A 19,748-nucleotide genomic window follows, 5' to 3' on the forward strand; every position below is an offset into this window, starting at 1 on the left:
TGTGTGTGACTTTGGGCAAGTTACTTAAATGTAAGAGCCTCAGTTTGCTCATCACAAGTAAAAACAGGAAAGTGTCTACTTCATGGGCTGCTATGAGAATTAAATTGAGATAATACAAGGAGATTATTGTGTAATGGTCGAAAGCACAGACTTTTGGATCAGATTTGAGTTAAAATCTCAGTTGTACCACTAGTACCTGTGATCTAGGCAAGTGACTCTGACCCTTCCTTTCTTTATGTATGAAGAATAGTAGTATTTACGTATAGGAGTTGTGAGGATTAAATGGCATAATGGATGTGAAGGGCCTGCCGGTTGGTGAGTGCTCAGAACGTGTTAGCTGTTATATGCCTGGTGCAGAGTGTGGCAGATAGGCATCCAGCACAGTTTTGTTGTTACTGCCACCTGTTTGAGGTTTGCTCTCATTTTGCTCTAGTTAATGTCACTAAGATTATACAGTTTTTACCTTTAAGTTTGGGTTTTCCTGGTGGCTCAGTGGTAAAGAATCTGCCTGCCAGTTCAGGAGATGTGGGTTTGATCCCTGGGTTGGAAAGTCTTCTGGAGAAGGAAATGGCAACCTACTCCAGGACTGTAGCCTGTTCCCATGGAGAGAGGAACTGGCAGGCTACAGTCCATGGGGTCGCAAAAGAGTAGGACACGACTTAGCAACTAAACAACAACATTCACTGGGCACCTACTATTTGCCAGGCTCTGAAAATACAAAACTATTTAAAATGTAAGTGCAAGGATCCTATAGTAGAGTAGGTGAATGAGATGTAAAAAAAATTAAGATGGGGTTAAAGAGGCAACATTAGAAATACCTTCAAGGTTCAGAATAGCTCAAAGCAGGAAATTATAGACTCCTGTGTTGGTGAGGAATAGCGAAGGAGTCCTAAATTAATGTTTGTAAAAAGAAAGAAAGGTTTGTAGTGTGATTACACTGTTGTAAGATTTTTGTTTGCACCCCACCCCCACCCCGTAGATTAAGATCCAAGATCACATACATATTTCCTGCTTATTCTTTTTTCCCAGCACCTGACAGAGTGCTTGAAAGAGAAGCAGAAGGTGCTTAGTAATATTTGTTGAATGAATGATTCTGTAAAGAAAGCTTCCTTAGGGAAGCACGATTCAGTTGTATTGAATTGCCTTTTTTTTTATTTTTTATTTTTTTGAGTTTTCTTTGAAAACCTGATTTTGAGTTTGAAGGAAAGAACGTTTAGACCACTTTATTAGTGTAACATGCTATGTCTGACACAGGACGCTGGGAGATAACAATTGGACTGATAAATGCTAAGTAAATGTGTGGTGTGCGGAAGAAAAAGGAGTGGATTTGTGCCTTTGTTGGGAAGGGCTTTCAGGGGCTCTGATGTTAACTTGAGTTGCTGTGAAGGAGATGAGTAGGAGTTTCGAGTGAAGGTTGGTGAAAGGATTAGGATGTGTCATTGAAAGATCGTCTTCGAAGTAGGTAAGCTTTGATCAACTTCGGACTTGATAGAATGATGCATGTGTAAGTGGCTGAAGATGAGTGAGAAAATAGTGGCCTAAATCCGGGTTGTAAAGGACTTCGATGTTAGGGTTTTAACTAACTAGGTAGGCAGAAAGGGCCATGTTAGATTTTTAAGCAGGAGAGTTACATGGGCAGGCATCAATCAGGAAGATATGGAGAAGGTTGTTTAAAAGTTGTAGCTGATAAATGAGGGTGTGAATTAACTTTAACAGCTGTAAAAATGGAAAAGACAGGTTTAGAAGTCCTGAAGAGGTAAACATCAGTTGGATTTAGTGAAAAATTTGTTAACACCTAGTGAAAATTTGGATTGGGAAAAGTAAATTGGCACCAAGGCTGGTGGCACTACCTTTTGTATATTCCCTAACTTATAGTTCTTTGAGGAGCCTGATCAATAAATAAAAGGGTCTGTCTTTGAGAAATGAGTCTATTTCTCCTTTTTTCCCTTGCCTGCCTTTCCTCTGCCCCACTCACTCTTTTTCTTTGTGTTTCTGAAAGAAGTAAAACATCAAGAATGGAGGAGAAAATGTAACAAACAAGAAAAGGAAAAGAACTTACCGTTTTGTCTTGTCAGTTAAGATTGACTGTAATTTGAAATTGGTCATTTGTAGTGATATGGATGAACCTAGAATATGTCATACAGAGTGAAGTAAGTCAGAAAGAGACAAATATATTAACACGTGTGTGTGTGTGTATATATATATATATATGTATGGAATCTAGAAAAATGGTACTGATGAACGTATTTGCAGGAAAGGAATAGAAACAGAAACCTAGGCAGTGGACTTGTGGACGTGGGGAAGGAGATAGCGGGACACACAGAGAGCAGTGCTCACACGCGTACACGGCCGTGTGTGGAATAGACAGCTAATGGGGAGCTGCTGTGAGGCCCAGGAAGCTGTGCTCCATGCTCTTGTGATGGCCTAGGGGGTGGGCCTGGGGGGCCTGGGATGGAGGCTCAAGAGGGAGGGGATGCATGTCTACTTACATCTGATTCATGTTGCTGTACAGCAGAAACTGATGCATTATAAAGCAATCATACTCTAATGAAAAAATAAAAACATTGGCTATGACTCAGCCTTATTTCCCTTGGGGAAAAAATCTGGCCATTACAATTAAATTGTTTACCTTCAGAGTGTGTTTTAACAAGTTTTTACACATTGCTGCAGTAAAATCTCATAATAATTTATTAATATTTCCAAATATGAACTAGGTGTTAAATGTTTCTCCAGCTGTCTGCAGAATGTTGTCTGCTGCAGACTTGTGGATCATTCCTCACATCTCATTATATACATCTCTTCATTCTCTTCAAATCTATAATAGTTCTGACCCCAGCTTGTTGAAGGTAGCAGACCAGTTATCCTGGAGAAAGTCCTTCATTGCAGCTGCTGCTTTGGTGTCATCTAGCCAGTTGCTCTGGGCTTCCCTGGTAGCTCTGCTGGTAAAGAACCCACCTGCAGTGCAGGAGGCGCCAGTTTGATTCCTGGGTCAGAAGCTCCCCTGGACGAGGGATAGGCTATCTACTCCAGTGCTCTTGGGCTTCCCTGGGGACTGAAACGGTAAAGAATCCGCCTGCATTGCAGAAGACCTGGGTTCGATCCCTGGGTTGGGAAGATCCCTTGGAGGAGGAAATGGCAACCCATTCCAGTATTCTTGCCTGGAAATCCCCATGGACAGAGGTGCCTGGCAGGGTACAGTCCATGGGGTCGCAAAGAGTCAGACGTGACTAAGCACAGCACAGCCAGTTCCTCCAGTTCTGAAAAAGGTAAACATTATTGATGTGTATTTCATATTCTGTCAGGTCAAAAGACCCACAGTATCTGGTTCTGCCCCTTACTAGTGTTGAGAAGATTGATGAAGAGGTAATAGTTTATTCCTCTCTTGAACATTTTCTACCTTATAATCAAAAAACAACCTGGGGGTGGGGGGAAAAAACAACCTGGGTGGTGGTGTTACCTTAGCATTATGCCAGTGCCAGTGATTCATCCCAAGGTTTTAACTCGGTTTATAAGTCTTTGTTTTAGAAAGGCTCATTGGGAATTATGAAATGATGTTGTTTTTATTCTTTCATACTTCATTTATTAGTTGTCTTTCTTTTGTAAATTAGGACATTTTTTTCACCTGGGCCATCTGATGACTGAAACAGAGTACCCATTGAAAGGACAGACACTTAAATCTTTTTCTTCAGTACTAAATTTCTTAGTTTAAAAGCTACCTCAAACGGTGGCTGCCTTGCAGTTAGGGTCCCCCACCTGACCCCTTCCTCTCTCTTCCCTCCACTTCTCTGTTACCCTTTCTCCTGTGTATGTTTAAGCCATTTCATAAAGTCTTTAATAATGTAGGCATATCTTTCTGACTGGTAAATAATGTCCTGCATTTCTTTAAGTTAAATAATTACTCTATTCATAGATAATGAAAAACCATTTCTCTGAGGTCTAGATCAGGAACAGATTTTATGCTGCCAGGATCAGTAATGATGTTTGGCATTGGATTGGGGGAGTTGAAGATGGACTAGTCTGGGGTTATATACATGCTGACTCTGGCCTAGCTGTTTTTTAAAAGTCTTGTAATTTCCCTTGGCAGTTTTCCAGTCAATTTTGGAAACCTTTTACTCTTTTCAGATAGTAATCTGCAGTGACATACTGTATTTTTTAGAGAGCAAGATCTGCTTGTTGATTTCAAAGCCTGGGGAAAAATACTGAATTGTTTGTGTTCTTATGTCCTTTTTACTACCTAGTTTCCAATACTATGTTCTGTTGGACTCCAAGAAAAATGGGTGGAGTTGCTTAGTGGGCAGATATGCTTCTCAAAAGGGCTTGATTGTCCAGTTTGCTACCATTTCTTTTATTCTGTCATGTACTTTTCGTACTCTCAGGGATTTGGAAAATAAAGATTGTGCCTCTTTCAAGTTTAGAGTGATGTTCTGTCTCTTAAATTTTAAGACAACCCATCACATGTCTTGAAAACTCAGAAAGGGAGTGGCTGGCTGCCTAGGCAGAAATCATGACTCTTGATGGAATGACCCCAGGTCTAGGACCTGGATTTCAGATTTCAGTGCGGTAATACTTTCATTTATTCTCTGAAGCATGATTGAACTCTGAACGTTGATTCACACTAACTAAGCTTGCAGATTGGTAAATCAGACTTCTGAACTGTCACTAAGAAGTCAAATGATTAATAACTCAAAGGGAACCCTCTTACACTGTTGGTGAGAATGCAAACTGGTATAGCCACTGTGGAGATTCCTTAAAAAACGGAGAATAGAGCTGTCATACGAACCAACAATCTCACTGCTGGGCATACACACTGAGGAAACCAGAATTAAAAGAGACACATGTACCCAAGTGTTCATTGCAGTGCTGTTTACAATAGCTGGGACGTGGAAGCAACCTTGATGTCCATTGACAGATGAATGAATAAGGAAGATGTACGTATACACAATGGAATATTGCTCAGCTATAAAAAGGGACACATTAGAGTCAGTTTTAATGAGGTGGATGAAATTGGAGCCTATTATATGAAGTGGAGTAAGTCAGAAAGAGAAACACCAATACTGTATATTAACACATACATATGGAATTTAAAAAGGCGGTAATGATGATCCTGTATGCAAGGCAGCAAAAGAGACAGATGTAAAGAATACACTTTTAGACTATGGGAGAAGGGGAGGGTGGGGTGAATTGAGAGAATAGTACTGAAACATGTATATTACCATATGTGAAATAGATGACCAGTGCAAGTTCAGTGCATGAAGCAGGCACTCAAAGCCAGTGCTCTGGGACAACCCAGACGGATGGGTTGGGGAGGGAGAGGGAGTGGTTCAAGATGGGGGGACACGTGCACCCAAGGCTGACTCGTATCGATGTATGGCAAAAACCATCACAATATTGTAAAATAATTATCCTCCAATTAAAGTATATTAGTTTAAAAAAATAGCTCATAGGACCAAAATACTAGCCTTAGCTGAACAGAGCAGCTTATCATTAAATTCTATTTGGAAAAGCCAGTGAAGATCAGATGGTTGCTTTGTAAGTAAAATCTAGTCAAAACAGTGGCATTTGGCCACCTCATGCGAAGAGTTGACTCACTGGAAAAGACTCTGATGCTGGGAGGGATTGGGGGCAGGAGGAGAAGGGAACGACAGAGAATGAGATGGCTGGATGGCATCACTGACTCGATGGACGTGAGTCTGAGTGAACTCCGGGAGTTGGTGAACAGGGAGGCCTGGCGTGCTGCGATTCATGGGATCGCAAAGAGTCGAACATGACTGAGCGACTGAACTGAACTGAACTGAAGGACTCTTAAGGGATGTTGTCATTAAGCTCTGGTCGCCTTACACAGTGTTTTGTTATTACTGGTATATTCATACAATTCACAGTGGGCGCTTGCTTTGCCAGCTTGTCCTCTAGATGGAACAAGAACAGTTCTTGACAGTATAGCTCTTTGTTAGGTATGTGTTGTATTAGTCTAAAAATTTCAGTCATTGTATTTCTATTCTGGAGAAATCAACATGTAGGAGAACAGTTTTATTAACAATATTTAACAAAACAAAAGATAGATATTCTGTTTCTTGTGCAGGTGATTAGTCTTACTCTTTACGTACCTTCTTCAAAAAGGGATTACTTACCTCTTCCTGTGTTTTGACTACATAGTCAAAACCATTTTTGTGTTTGAAAAATAGCTCTAGTTCTCATCAGTACAGAAGCAGCATAATGTAATGAAAGTAGCTTTAGCTCGTTTCCAATTTTTTCACTATGTAGAATATACATAACACATAAAGTTTACCATGTAAAGCATTTTAAGTGTAGCATTCAGTGTTATTCGATACATCAACCTTCTTTATAACTCGTTTCTTTTTGTAAAACTAAAACCTCAAACCCATTCAGCAGTAACTCCATTTGAGGTAAGTAATTGCTGACTTGCTCACTTTAACTTCATATGACAGGGGATTTTTCTCCAGCTTTGTTTAGCTGTGTAGATATCCAGAGTAGGTGTTCGATTCAGTTGCTCGTTTGTGTCCGACTCTTTGCTACCTCCATGAACTGGAGCACGCCAGGCTTTCCCGTCTATCACCATCTCCTGGAGCTTGCTCAAACTCTTGTCCATCGAGTCGGTGATGCCATCCAACCATCTCATCTTCTGTCATCCCCTTCTCCTCCTGCCTTCAATCCTTTCCAGCATCAGAGTCTTTTCCAGTGAGTCAGTTCTTCACATCAGGTGACCAAAGTATTAGAGCTTCAGCATCAGTCCTTCCAATGAATATTCAGGATTGATTTCCTTTAGGATTGATTGGTTTGATCTCCTTGCAGTCCAAGGGACTCTCAAGAGTCTTCTCCAATACCACAGTTCAAAAGCATCAATTCTCTGGTGCTCAGCTTTCTTTATGGTCCAACTCTCACATCCATACGTGACTACTGGAAAGACCGTAGCTTTGATTAGACAGATCCTTGTTGGCAAAGTAATGTCTCTGCTTTTTAATATGAATTTTAAAATAACCACAAGCAAAATGAACAGTAGTCCCAGTATCAGCTTAGATATAATTCTTCCAATTTGTCTGATTCTCAGAAATGTTTTTTACACTTAATTTGGTCACATTAGACCCAGATGAGGTTTATACATTGCATCTGATTGCTGTGCCTCATAAGTCGTTTAATATCAGTTTCCTTTTCATGTCATTCATTTGTTGAGGAAATTGGGCCTTCTGTCATGTAGAACTTTCTATTGTCTGCATCTGGCTGGCTGTATTCTTGTGGCATTATTTTAGAGTTAAGAAAAAAAATTTTTACTCATAGTAAAATATACATAGCAAAATATACTATCTTAATAATTATTTTAAGTGTGCAGTTCAGTAGTGTTAAGTATATTCACATTATTGTGTCTTATGTTACTTTTACCACATTCCTCTGTCTCCCTTACTTGGTGTAAACTGGTTCCAGATCTAGAGAGGCTTATTTGATTCAAGTTCAGTCTTATAACTTTTTTTGGATGAAGGGGCAAGAGTATATACATAGTATTGACATATAAGTCTAGTTGTCCTAATACTGAGATTGATCCTTGGGATGAGTTCTTATAGCCTGATCTATTTAAATTTTTTCCATTGGGTATTTTTCACCTGATTCCTTTATAAGCCATTAATGGTCATCCATTTTTTTCATTAGAGGTTGTGAAATAGTGGTTTTTCTAATTATGTAACTTTCTGCATTTACTAGCTAGAATTCTGTTAAGAACATTTCCTCAACTAGTTTCTGCCAGGAATGTTGGATAAATGCTTGATTCTGTCCCTTTATTTTCTAACTTCAGGTGACAGGTTGTTTTTTTTTAATCAGAGTTTTGGATTCATACAGTTTAAAATTGATCGTAGTCTTCCTTTTGTTGTTCAGATTGTCTTATCTTGGCCAGTGGGACCTCTTCAAGCTAACTCCTATGCCCTTCACACAGCTAGAGCATCTTTCTTAGTGTCCAGGCTTGATTATATTTTTCCAATCCCATTCTTGAAATCTTCCATTTCTCTAAGGAGTTCCTAGTTTGTTTTGGTGGGAAATTGTGTTTAGAGATCATAATATGGATGTCTACTTTAAAAAAATATGTTATTTTCAGCTATTTGACTCTTTCAAATATTGATTGGTTTCTTTTCTTGATTCAACAGGCATGCCCAAAGAAAAATACGAGCCCCCTGACCCTCGGAGGATGTACACAATTATGTCCTCCGAGGAAGCAGCAAATGGAAAGAAATCTCATTGGGTGGAGCTTGAAATAAGTGGTAAGACATACACGGCTAAATTTATGGTTTGGAAGTTAAGATCTAGTAATGCCGATACACAAGGGAAGCAATGCTGTATTTTACCAATGCTGATTTGTCTTAGAAGCTGAAATGTTCAGTAGAAAGAACATGGTTTGAGTCAAAGTTCAGAATCCATTCATTGCTTATTTTCTCACTGTCAGTGTCCTTTTATAAAATGAAGATGATAATATCAAAGATGAAATGAAAATAGCATACGTAGTGACTAGTATACAAAGGTTTGTTCTGTTCCTTAATTTTCTGATGACGTAGGGTAGGGATTTTTGTGTTATCCAGTTACAGGTTTCCAGTGAGGTGGGGACTGTCTGTTCTGCTGTAGATTCTGGGATAGATTTGTTTCTCATTTTCTGAATTTGTGTTTCAGTCTGAGTCTCTGGGGACAGCCTTGTTCAGAAACACAAAATCTTGAAAGAGTTTGAAACAGCTCTCAGGATTCCCTTCTACCTTTAATGCAAGTCTTCAAAAATATGGCCAAGGGACGTGATTGCTTCTTAAGGCAACCAGGGCTAAAGAAATTTTGTGTTCATGTTGTCCTAACATGCCTCCTCATGCTTTCCTTCTAGTTTTTCTTGACTCTTGCTTTCTGAAATAATATTGACCAAATTTTCTTTCTTTCACATGGCTGTCCTTGATATTTTTAGAAGTTTAATGCAACAAACATACTGAGTATATGCTTTGTGTAAAATATTTTTCCAGGTGCTGTACTAAGCATATGTAAGATATATAGATGGGGGGTGGAAAAAGGTCTGTTTCATTCTGAAGCTTTTGGCATATTACGAAGTGAGAGGAAGGGACTCTGCCAGTGTAAGTAACTAATAGACAAAATATAACTGTCAAGTCTAAGTAGAAAAGTGCTATACAGAAAGCAAAAGGAAGTAGTGATAGTAGCACCTCTCCCTTGTCAGCTCAAAAGTTCTGATTAATTATTGAGTAAACCTAAACACCCTCTTCTGCAGCCATGGTAGAGGTTGGTACCTATATGGGTCTCTCCTGTTTTCCCTCTTCCAGTTTCTGGAGTGCTGGTGTAGAGTGGTGGGAGAGTGAAATTTCTCTCTTCCTTTGCCTGTCCTGTCAAATTTGATTTTCTCTGTCAGAGAGCCTTTGAAGCATAGGCAATTACCTCTCCAACTTCCCCTTTTAATTTCTGCAGGATTGGTATTTAACTATATTTTTCTTTTTTTAGTCTGTATTAGCAGTTTTTGAATTACAAGTCATTTGCTTCTAGGAAATTTGGATAATCTAGAAAGTGTTCACTTAGGTTAGTGAGGTTATATCTCTGAGGTGAAGGGGATTTTTCTCTGTCTGCTCACTCTGCTTCATGTTGGGAACTTATTGGCAATTTTGAGTCATTGTTCTCTGCTTACTCTGAACTTTGGGAAGAAATCTGTGTAGAAGATAGGAATGAAAATGAGAGATTTTTCCTTTAAAATAGCATTCTTAACAGTTTTATCTTTACCAAGTGTTGTGGAGGATAAGCTGTTGATTGAATAGGTGTGGTGGAATAAGACCTTGTAATTAACAAAACTGCTATCAGGAAGGTCACTTTATCATGTTAATACATGAACATAAACTCCAGTGTGTAGAAATTTTCAAGACTGAATTCATTTCATGCTAAGATTAGAGTTATTTCAAGGCTAGAGTTTTCATGTATATACTCTAGCATTCCTTAAGATCCTGTGATACAAAATTCTAGGGAATCTGAGGTCATTGAATTCTGGACCTGAAGTAATCTCATATATTTTTCTGGTTCTAGGGAGATGGGAGATGGGTGGTTAGATCCTTGTGCCATTTGGAGGTAGCCAGATAATCCAAATGACTATTAGTCATTTACTTTTTTAAAGAAGGCCATTTTTTTAATGGGAAAATGAAACACAGATAAAGAAAACCCCAGAAGCATATTAGTGAATTATTTTAAGGCCAGAAACCTAGTAATACCCAGGTCAAGAATTAGAAGTTTTCTCATCACTAGGCATGAAATGAGCATTTGAAATGTACTTGGATTAGTCCAGGGCTTCCCTTGGTGGCTCAGTGGTAAAGAATCCTCCTGCCAATGCAGGGGCCGTGGTTTCCATCCTTGGTTTGGGAAGATCTCACATGCCTTGGAACACCTAAGCCCATACACCACAACTAGTGGGCCTGTGCTCTAGAACGCACGCTCTGTGACAGGAGAAGCCACCACAGTGAAAAGCCTCTGCTTGCAGCAACTAGAGAAAGCCCATGTGCAGCAAGGAAGATCTAGCACAACCAAAACTAAATAAATAAATCTGAAAAAGAAAAGAAATGTCCTTAGTCCAAACTGAGATGTACTCTAAGTATAAAACATATGCCTGATTTCAGAGACTTATAAAAAAGAGATGTAAAACCCTTTGTTAATAACTTGACATTAATGAAATAAATGTTTTAGATATAGAGGATTAAATAAATATTATATTACAGTTTAAAAAAAAGGAATTAGAAGTTTTTCACTTTTTCCAGAACCCCTTCCACACCACAGCCAAACACAATCCCTTCCCCACTCCCCAAAAGTAACTGTTACCCTTTTATAGTAGTCACTTCTTTTGTTTCCTTACAGTTTTAACATCAGGTTACATAAGGCTTGCCTGGTAGCTCAGATGGTAAAGAATCCGCCTGCAATGCGGGAGACTAGGTTTGATCCCTGTGTTGGAAAGATTTCCTGGAGGCGGGCATGGCAGTATGGCAATACATCTCCAGTATTCTTGCCTGGAGAATCCCCATGGATGAGGAGCCTGGTGGGGTTGCACAGAGTTGGACACGACTGATGACTAAACACAAGTGTTAAGAGTTTAGTGCTCTCCTTTTTATTTGATATGTCTTAATTTACATGTTCCCTGTCCATCCTTTTCTTTACAGTTTATCTGTTGAACTTCTTGTTACCCTGCAGTATGTATTCTCCTGCATGCAGTTCAACATGTTTTTCATCCATATTTGCAAGTAGGATGCAGAGACTTGATCAAGAGTTGGATTTAAGACCGATGACAGGACTGAAGACTGCGTTATGTGTGTGGTATTATTCTTTTTCTTTAGGAGGCGTGAATCTGAGTGAACTCCGGGAGTTGGTGATGGACAGAGAGGCCTGGCGTGCTGCGATTCATGGGGTTGCAAAGAGTCAGACACTACTGAGCGACTGAACTGAACTGAAGATATACAAGCCTTCTTTTCTACTGATGTTCAGTGCCTAGAGCCATTAATTCTTTGAAGGTTGCAAAATAGTGATAACTCTTTTTATTTAATTAGATGACCTGTATCTGTTCCCTCATCTTAAAATTTTATTTTATCTTGGGCTGCCCAGGTGGTGCTAGTGGTAAAGAACCTTCCTGCCAATGCAGGAGACACAAGAGAGGCTTGATCCTGGGTTAGGAAGATCCCCTGGAGGAGGGCATGGTGACCCATTCCAGTATTCTTGCCTGGAGAATCCCATGTACAGAGGAGCCTGGCGAGCTGCAGTCCACAGGCTTGCAAAGAGTCGGACAGGACTGAGTGAACTATGGTGCACACAGTTGATTTATTCCCTGATTTACTAACTGATTGCTCAAGGTATAAATTTGTATAGGAGAGTTAGAAAAGAATGCTTCTTTCTTTCCTTTTATTTACGAATTTTCGGGATAACCTGCTGTCCTTTGAAGGTGACCAATCAGATTTTTAAAGTTTCATTTTTAAAGTATCCAGTGGTTTAAGAACCTGACTTCCAATTCAGGGAATTCAGGTTTGATCCTTGGTCCAGGGACTAAGATCTCACATGCTGCAGGGCGACTAAGGCCTTCCGCCACAACTGCTGAGCCGATGTGCCCCAACTGGAGAAGCCCCCACGCCACAGTGAACAATCCTGCACGCCACAGCTGACACCCTACAGAGCCAAAAGTAATTAAAGACATAAAGTATGTTACTAACTAGTATATCTGGGTTTCAAACATATGCCATGAGTTGTCATTATTCCTCTTTATTTTGTTGCTTAAAATTGTCCTGTTTTGCCATAGGCTTGATGGCAGTCAGATTTTTTTTCATTTCAGTTCAGTTTCCCAGTCATGTCCTACTCTTTGTGACCCCATGGACTGCAGCATGCCAGGCTTCTCTGTCCATCACCAACTCCCGGAGCTTGCTCAGACTCACCCATCGAGTTGGTGATGCCATCCAACCATCTTGTCCTCCTTTGTCCCCTTCTCTGTCTGCTTTCAATCTTTCCCAGCAACAGGGTCCTTTCTAATGAGTTGTTTCTTCATATCGGGTGGCCTGAGTATTGGAGCTTCAGCCTCAACATCAGTCCTTCCAATGAATATTCAGGACTGATTTCCTTTAGGATTGACTGGTTTGATCTTGCAGTCCAAGGGACTCTTGAGAGTCTTCTCCAACCTTACAGTTCAAACGCATCAATTCTTCGGGGCTCAGCTTTCTTTATTTATAGTTCATCATTATTTTCTCTTTTTTGCTTAGATGCCCAAAGAATTTTTTCCCCTTAAAGTCAGTAATTTTTACTTGAATATATTTTGGTATTGGTTGTTCTACTTTGATATTCTTAGGTATAATATGCTCTTTCAATGTGTAGTTTGAGTTTTTTCTCTTTTAATTTCGGGGAAGTTTCCTTGAAATTAAAATAGCTTAAATAACTTTAGTGTTTGTTCTGGTTCCTTTCTTCACTTTTTCTTTCACAGAGATTTATTCTCTGAATTTGAATATTTACATATTTGTCTCAGAATCACTTTTAAAGACAGAGTACAGTAAGTTCACTTCCTTACTGTTGTACCCTTCTTTTACATGTACAGTCAGACAGTCGTTTAACCACCATCACAATTACAATATGGAATGATTCCATCACTGCGGAAAACTTCACCCTGCTCCATTCTAGGCAGACTCGCCCCCCACTTTCAGGCCCTGCTAACTACTGAGGTTTAATTTTTTTTTCTTGACTGAACTGTTTTAGATTCATAGCACCTTTGATGTGAGGTACAGTGCATGACCCTTCCACTGTCACATCCCCCACCAGAGTGGTACATCTGTCACACCCGTAAATCTGCTTTTGCACCCAGAGTTCGTAGTTTACATTAGAGCTCACTCTTGCTTTTGTACATTTCTGGGGTTTAAGTTCAGTCGCTCAGTCATGTCCGAATGTTTGCGACCCCATGAATCACAGCACGCCAGGCCTCTCTGTCCATCACCAACTCCCGGAGTTCACTCAGACTCGCGTCCATCGAGTCCGTGATGCCATCCAGCCATCTCATCCTTGGTCGTCCCCTTCTCCTCCTGCCCCCAATCCCTCCCAGCATCAGAGTCTTTGCCAATGAGTCAACTCTTTGCATGAGGTGGCCAGAGTACTGGAGTTTCAGCTTTAGCATCATTCCCTCCAAAGAAATCCCAGGGCTGATCTCTTTCAGAATGGACTGGTTGGATCTCCTTGCAGTCCAAGGGACTCTCAAGAGTCTTCTCCAACACCACAATTCTTGGGCACTCAGCTTTCTTCACAGTCCAATTCTCACATCCATACATGACTACTGGAAAAACCATAGCCTTGACTAGACGGACCTTAGTTGGCAAAGTAATGTCTCTGCTTTTGAATATGCTGTCTAGGTTGGTCATAACTTTTCTTCCAAGGAGTAAGTGTCTTTTAAAATTTCATGGCTGCAGTCACCATCTGCAGTGATTTTGGAGCCCCCCCAAAATAAAGTCTGACACTGTTTCCAATGTTTTCCCGTCTATTTCCCATGAAGTGATGGGATCAGATGCCATGATCTTTGTTTTCTGAATGTTGAGCTTTAAGCCAGCTTTTTCACTCTCCTCTTTCACTTTCATCAAGAAGCTTTTTAGTTCCTCTTCGCTTTCTGCCATAAGGGTGGTGTCATCTGCATATCTGAGGTTATTGATATTTCTCCCGGCAATCTTGATTCCAGCTTGTGTTTCTTCCAGCCCAGCGTTTCTCATGATGTACTCTGCATAGAAGTTCAACAAGCAGGGTGACAATATATAGCCTTGACATACTCCTTTTCCTATTTGGAACCAGTCTGTTGTTCCATGTCCAGTTCTAACTGGTGCTTCCTGACCTGCATATAGGTTTCTCAAGAGGCAGGTCATGTGGTCTGGTATTCCCATCTCTTTCAGAATTTTCCAGAGTTTCTTGTGATCCACACAGTCAAAGGCTTTGGCATAGTCAATAAAGCAGAAATAGATGTTTTTCTGGAACTCTCTTGCTTTTTCCATGATCCAGCGGATGTTGGCAATTTGATCTCTGGTTCCTCTGCCTTTTCTAAAACAAGCTTGAACATCAGGAAGTTCGCAGTTCATGTGTTGCTGAAGCTTGGCTTGGAGAATTTTGAGCATTACTTTTCTAGCATGTGAGATGAGTGCAGTTGTGTGGTAGTTTGAGCATTCTTTGGCATTGCCTTTCTTTGGGATTGGAATGAAAACTGACCTTTTCCAGTCCTGTGGCCACTGCTGAGTTTTCCAAATTTGCTGACATATTGAGTGTAGCACTTTCACAGCATCATCTTTCAGGATTTGAAATAGCTCAACTGGAATTCCATCACCTCCACTAGCTTTGTTCGTAGTGATGCTTTCCAAGGCCCACTTGACTTCACATTCCAGGATGTCTGGCTCTAGATGAGTGATCACACCATCATGATTATCTGGGTCATGAAGATCTTTTTTGTACAATTCTTCTGTGTATTCTTGCCACCTCTTCTTAATATCTTCTGTTTCTGTTAGGTCCATACCATTTCTGTCCTTTATCGAGCCCATCTTTGCATGAAATGTTCCCTTGGTATCTCTAATTTTCCTGAAGAGATCTCTAGTCTTTCCCATTCTGTTCTTTTCCTCTATTTCTTTGCATTGATCGCTGAAGAAGGCTTTCTTATCTCTTCTTGCCATTCGTTGGAACTCTGCATTCAGATGCTTGTATCTTTCCTTTTCTCCTTTGCCCTTCGCTTCTCTTCTTTTCACAGCTATTTGTAAGGCCTCCCCAGACAGCCATTTTGCTATTTTGCATTTCTTTTCCACGGGGATGGTTTTGATCCCTGTCTCCTGTACAGTGTCACGAACCTCCATCCATAGTTCATCAGGCACTCTATCTATCAGATCTAGGCCCTTAAATCTATTTCTCACGTCCACTGTATAATCATAAGGGATTTGATTTAGGTCATACCTGAATGGTCTAGTGGTTTTCCCTACTTTCTTCAATTTAAGTCTGAATTTGGTAATAAGGAGTTCATGATCTGAGCCACAGTCAGCTCCTGGTGTTGTTTTTGTTGACTGTATAGAGCTTTTCCATCTTTGGCTGCAAAGAATATAATCAACCTGATTTCTGTGTTGACCATCTGTTGATGTCCAGTCTTCTCTTGTGGTGTTGGAAGAGGGTGTTTTTTGGGGTTTAGATAAATATATAATGACATGTATCCATCCACCACTGTCATATCAAACAAAGTCGTTTAACTGCCCCAAAAGTCCTCTGTGCTTTCCCTGTTCATTCCTGCTTCACTCTCCCTGAACCCCTCATCTTTTTACTCTTGCCATTGTTTTGCCTTTTATATCCTTGGGATCAAACAGTGTGTAGACTTCTTAGATTGGGTTCTTTGACTTAGTAATATGCATTTAAGTTCCTCCATGTGTTTTCATGGCTTGATACTTCATATATTTTTAGTGCTAAGTGATATTCCGTTGTCTAGATATATCACAGTTTATCCATTCACCTACTGAAGGACATCATGATTATTTCCAAGTTTTGGCAGTTATGAATAAAGCTGCTGCAGATGTCAGGTTTTTGTGTTTATGATGTAGGTTTTCAACTCCTGGGTAAATGGCAAGGCGCATGATGGTGAGAATGTTTAATTAAAAAAAAAAAAGCCAGACTCTTCCAGAATGGCTGTCTTGTTTGGCATTTCCACTAGCAATGAATGAGAGTTCCTATTGCTCTACATCCTCTCCAGCATTTGACATTGTTCTGGGTTTTGTCCATTATAATGGGTATGTACAGTGGTGTCTCATTGTTATTTTAATTTTCATTTCTCTGATGATAAATGATTAAGAGCATCTTTTCACATACATATTTACTATGGACATATCTTCATTGGCAAGGTGTCCAGGTCCCCCCCCCTTTTTTTTTTAGATTAAAAAAAAAATTATTCTTAACTGGAGGATAATTGCTTTACAATATTGTGTTGGTCTCTGCCATACATCAGCATGAATCAGCCGTAGGTATACATACATCCTTCTCTTGAACCTCCCTCCCTCCTCCCACCCCATTTGCCCCTGCATCATACAGCAAATTCCCACTGGCTGTCTGTTTTACATTATGGTAATATATGTGTTTTCATACTATACTCTCAATTCGTCCCGCCCTCTCCTTCCTCCACTGAGTTTGTAAGTCTTTTCTCTGTCTGCAGTCCTTTGCTGCCCTGCAAATAGGTTCATCAGTACCATCTTTATTAGATTCCAGATATATATACATTAATGTACAATACTGTTTGTGTCTTCACTCTATATAATAAGTACTAGATTCAGTCATTAGGACTGATTCAGATGTGTTCTTTGCTATGGCTGAGTAAAATGTCATTTAATTTAGATGACCATTACATTACTACTGTAGGCAAGGATCCCTTAGAAGAAATGGAGTAGCCTTCATTGTCAACGAAAGAGTCTGAAATGCAGTCTTTGGGTGCAGTCTCAAAAATGACAGAATGATCCTGTTCATTTACAAGGCAAACCATTCAATATCACAGTAATCTAAGTCTATGCCCCAACCACTAATGCTGAAGAAGCTGGAGTTGAACGGATCTATGAAGAACTACAAGACCTCCTAGAACTAACACCAAAAAAAAAGATGTCCTTTTCATCACAGGGGACTAGAATGCAAAAGTAGGAAGTCAAGAGCTACCTGGAGTAACTGGCAAATTTGGCCTTTGAGTACAAAATGAGGCAGGCAAGGGCTCACAGTTTTGCCAAGAGAATAGACTGTTCATAGCAGACACCCTCTTGCAACAATACAAGAAACAACTCTATGCGTGGAAAATCAGATTGCTTATACATTTTGCAGTTGAAGATGGAGAACCTCTATACAGTCAGCAAAAATAAGACCTGGAGCTGACTGTGGCTCAGATCATGAACTCCTTATTGCCAAATTCAGACTTAAGTTGAAGAAAGTAGGGAAAACCATAAGACCATTCAGGTATGACCTAAGTCAAGTCACTTGTGATTATACAGTGGAAGTGACAAATAAATTCAAGGGATTAGATCTGATAGAGGGCCTGAAGAAATACAGATGGTGGTTTGTAACATTGTACAGGAGGTGGTAATTAAGACCATCCTCAAGAGAAAGAACTGCAAACAGGCAAAATAGTTCTCTGAGGAGGGCTTACAAATAGCTGAGAAGAGAAGAGAAGCCTAAGGCAAAGGAGAAAAGGAAAGATATATCCATCTGAATGCAGAGTTCCGAAGAATAGCAAGGAGAGATAAGAAAGCCTTCCTCAGTGATCAGTGCAAAGAAGTAGAGGAAAACAATAGAATGGGAAAGACTAGAGATCGCTACAAGAAAATTAGAGATGACAAGGGAATATTTCATGCGAAGATGGGCTCAGTAAAGGACAGAAACGATATGGACCTAACAGAAGCGGAAGATATTAAGAAGAGGTGGCAAGGATACACTGTACAAAAAAGATCTGAATGACACGGATAACCATGATGGTGTGGTCACTCACCTAGAGCCAAACATCCTGGAGTACAAAATCAAATGGGCTTTAGGAAGCAGGAAGCATCACTATGAACAAAGCTAGTGGAGGTGATGAAATTTCAGCGGAGATATTTCAAATCCTAAAGGATGATGCTGTGAAAGTGCCAATATGCCAGCAAATTTGGAAAATTTGGAAGTAGCCACAGGACTGGGAAAGGTCAAATTTCATTCTAGTCCCAAAGAAAGGCAATGCCAGAGAATGTTCAAACTATCACATAATTGCACTCATTTTACATGCTAGCAAAATAATGCTGAAAATTCTCCAAGCCAGGCTTTAACAGTAGGTGAACTGAGAACTTCCACATGTTTAAGCTGGAATTACAAAAGACAGGGACCAGAGATCAAATTGCCAACATCCATTGGATGATAGAGAAATCAGAGAATTCCAGCAAAACATCTGCTTCATTGACTACACTAAAGCCTTTGACTGTGTGGATCACAACAAACTGTGGAAAATTCTTCAAAAGATAGAAATACCAGACCACCTTGCTTGCCTCCTGAGATATCTGTATGCAGGTCAGGAAGCAACAGTTAGAAACATACATGAAACAAGTGGACTGGTTCCAAATTGGGAAAGGAATATGTCAAGGCTGTATATTGTCATCCTGCTTATTTAATTTATATGCAGAGTACATTGTGCAAAATGCTGGGCTGAATGAAGCTCAAGCTGGAATCAAGATTGCTGGGAGAAATATCAATAACCTCAGATATGTAGATGACACTACCCTTATGGCAGAAAGTGAAGAGGAACTAAAGAGCCTCTTAATGAAAGTGAAAGAGGAGAGTGAAAAAACTGGCTTAAAACTCAACATTCAGAAACAAAGATCATGGCATCTGGTCTCATCACTTCATGGCAGATAGATGGGGAAACAGTGGATACAGTGACAGACTTTATTTTTGGGGGCTCCAAAATCAGTGGAGCTGGTGAGTGCAGTCATGAGATTAAAACATGCTTGCTCCTTGGAAGGAAAGCTATGACTAACCTAAACAGCATATTATAAAGCAGAGAGATTACTTTGCTGACAGAGGTTCGTATAGTTGAAACTGTGGTTTTTCCAGTAGTCATGTACAGATGGGGAACTGGATCATAATGCTGAGTGCTGAAGAATTGATACTTTTGAACTGTGGTGTTGGAGAAGACTCTTGAGAGTCCCTTGGACCACAAGCAGATCCAGCCAGTCCATCCAAAAGGAGATCAGTCCTGAATATTCATTTGAAGGACTGATGCTAAAGCTGAACCTCCAGTACTTTGGCCACCTGATGTGAAGTAGTGAAGTGAAATCGCTCAGCCATTTCCAACACTTTGCGACCCCATGGACAGCCTGCACCAGGCTCCTCCGTCCATGGGATTTTCTAGGCAAGAGTGCTGGAGTGGGTTGCCATTTCTTTCTCCAGGGAAAAACTGTCTAATTGGAAAAGACCCTGATACTGGGAATGATTGAAGGCAGGAGGAGAAGGGGACGACAGAGGATGAAATGGCTGGATGGCATCACCGACTCGATGGACATGAGCTTGAATAAGCTCCAGGAATTGGTGATGGACAGGGAGGCCTGGCGTGCTGTGATTCATGGGGTCGCAGAGTCAGACTCGACTGAGTGACTGAACTGAACTGAAAATATCATTGTGTCTATGTACCATAACAACTTCTTTATCCATTCGTCTGTTGATGAACATCTAGGTTGCTTCTATGTTCTTGTTGTTTTTCAGTCACTAAGTTATGT

General features: G+C 40.2%; 1 protein-coding gene and 1 long non-coding RNA gene across 3 annotated transcripts in view; one reads left to right on the top strand and one right to left on the bottom strand.

The window, feature by feature from the left end:
* The window catches only part of CNOT6 (CCR4-NOT transcription complex subunit 6), a 94,981-nt gene that overhangs the window by 13,026 nt on the left and 62,207 nt on the right, over positions 1–19,748 (top strand). For both annotated transcript variants that reach the window (XM_040241404.1, XM_040241405.1), the window contains exon 2: positions 8,148–8,261. In XM_040241404.1, the coding sequence (XP_040097338.1) occupies positions 8,150–8,261 (112 nt within the window). In that variant the 5' untranslated portion in view covers positions 8,148–8,149. The remainder of the gene's footprint in view (positions 1–8,147; positions 8,262–19,748) is intronic.
* LOC120864371 lies at positions 11,529–17,720 on the bottom strand. Its single transcript, XR_005721178.1, has 3 exons — positions 17,575–17,720; positions 14,715–14,718; positions 11,529–11,539 (listed from the first exon to the last, which is right to left on the bottom strand). It is a non-coding gene; the product is annotated as an uncharacterized LOC120864371 (long non-coding RNA).

The sequence above is a fragment of the Oryx dammah genome, unplaced genomic scaffold (genome assembly GCF_014754425.2).
Source record: "Oryx dammah isolate SB20612 unplaced genomic scaffold, SCBI_Odam_1.1 HiC_scaffold_5, whole genome shotgun sequence".
In the NCBI taxonomy this organism is placed as follows: Eukaryota; Metazoa; Chordata; class Mammalia; order Artiodactyla; family Bovidae; genus Oryx; species Oryx dammah.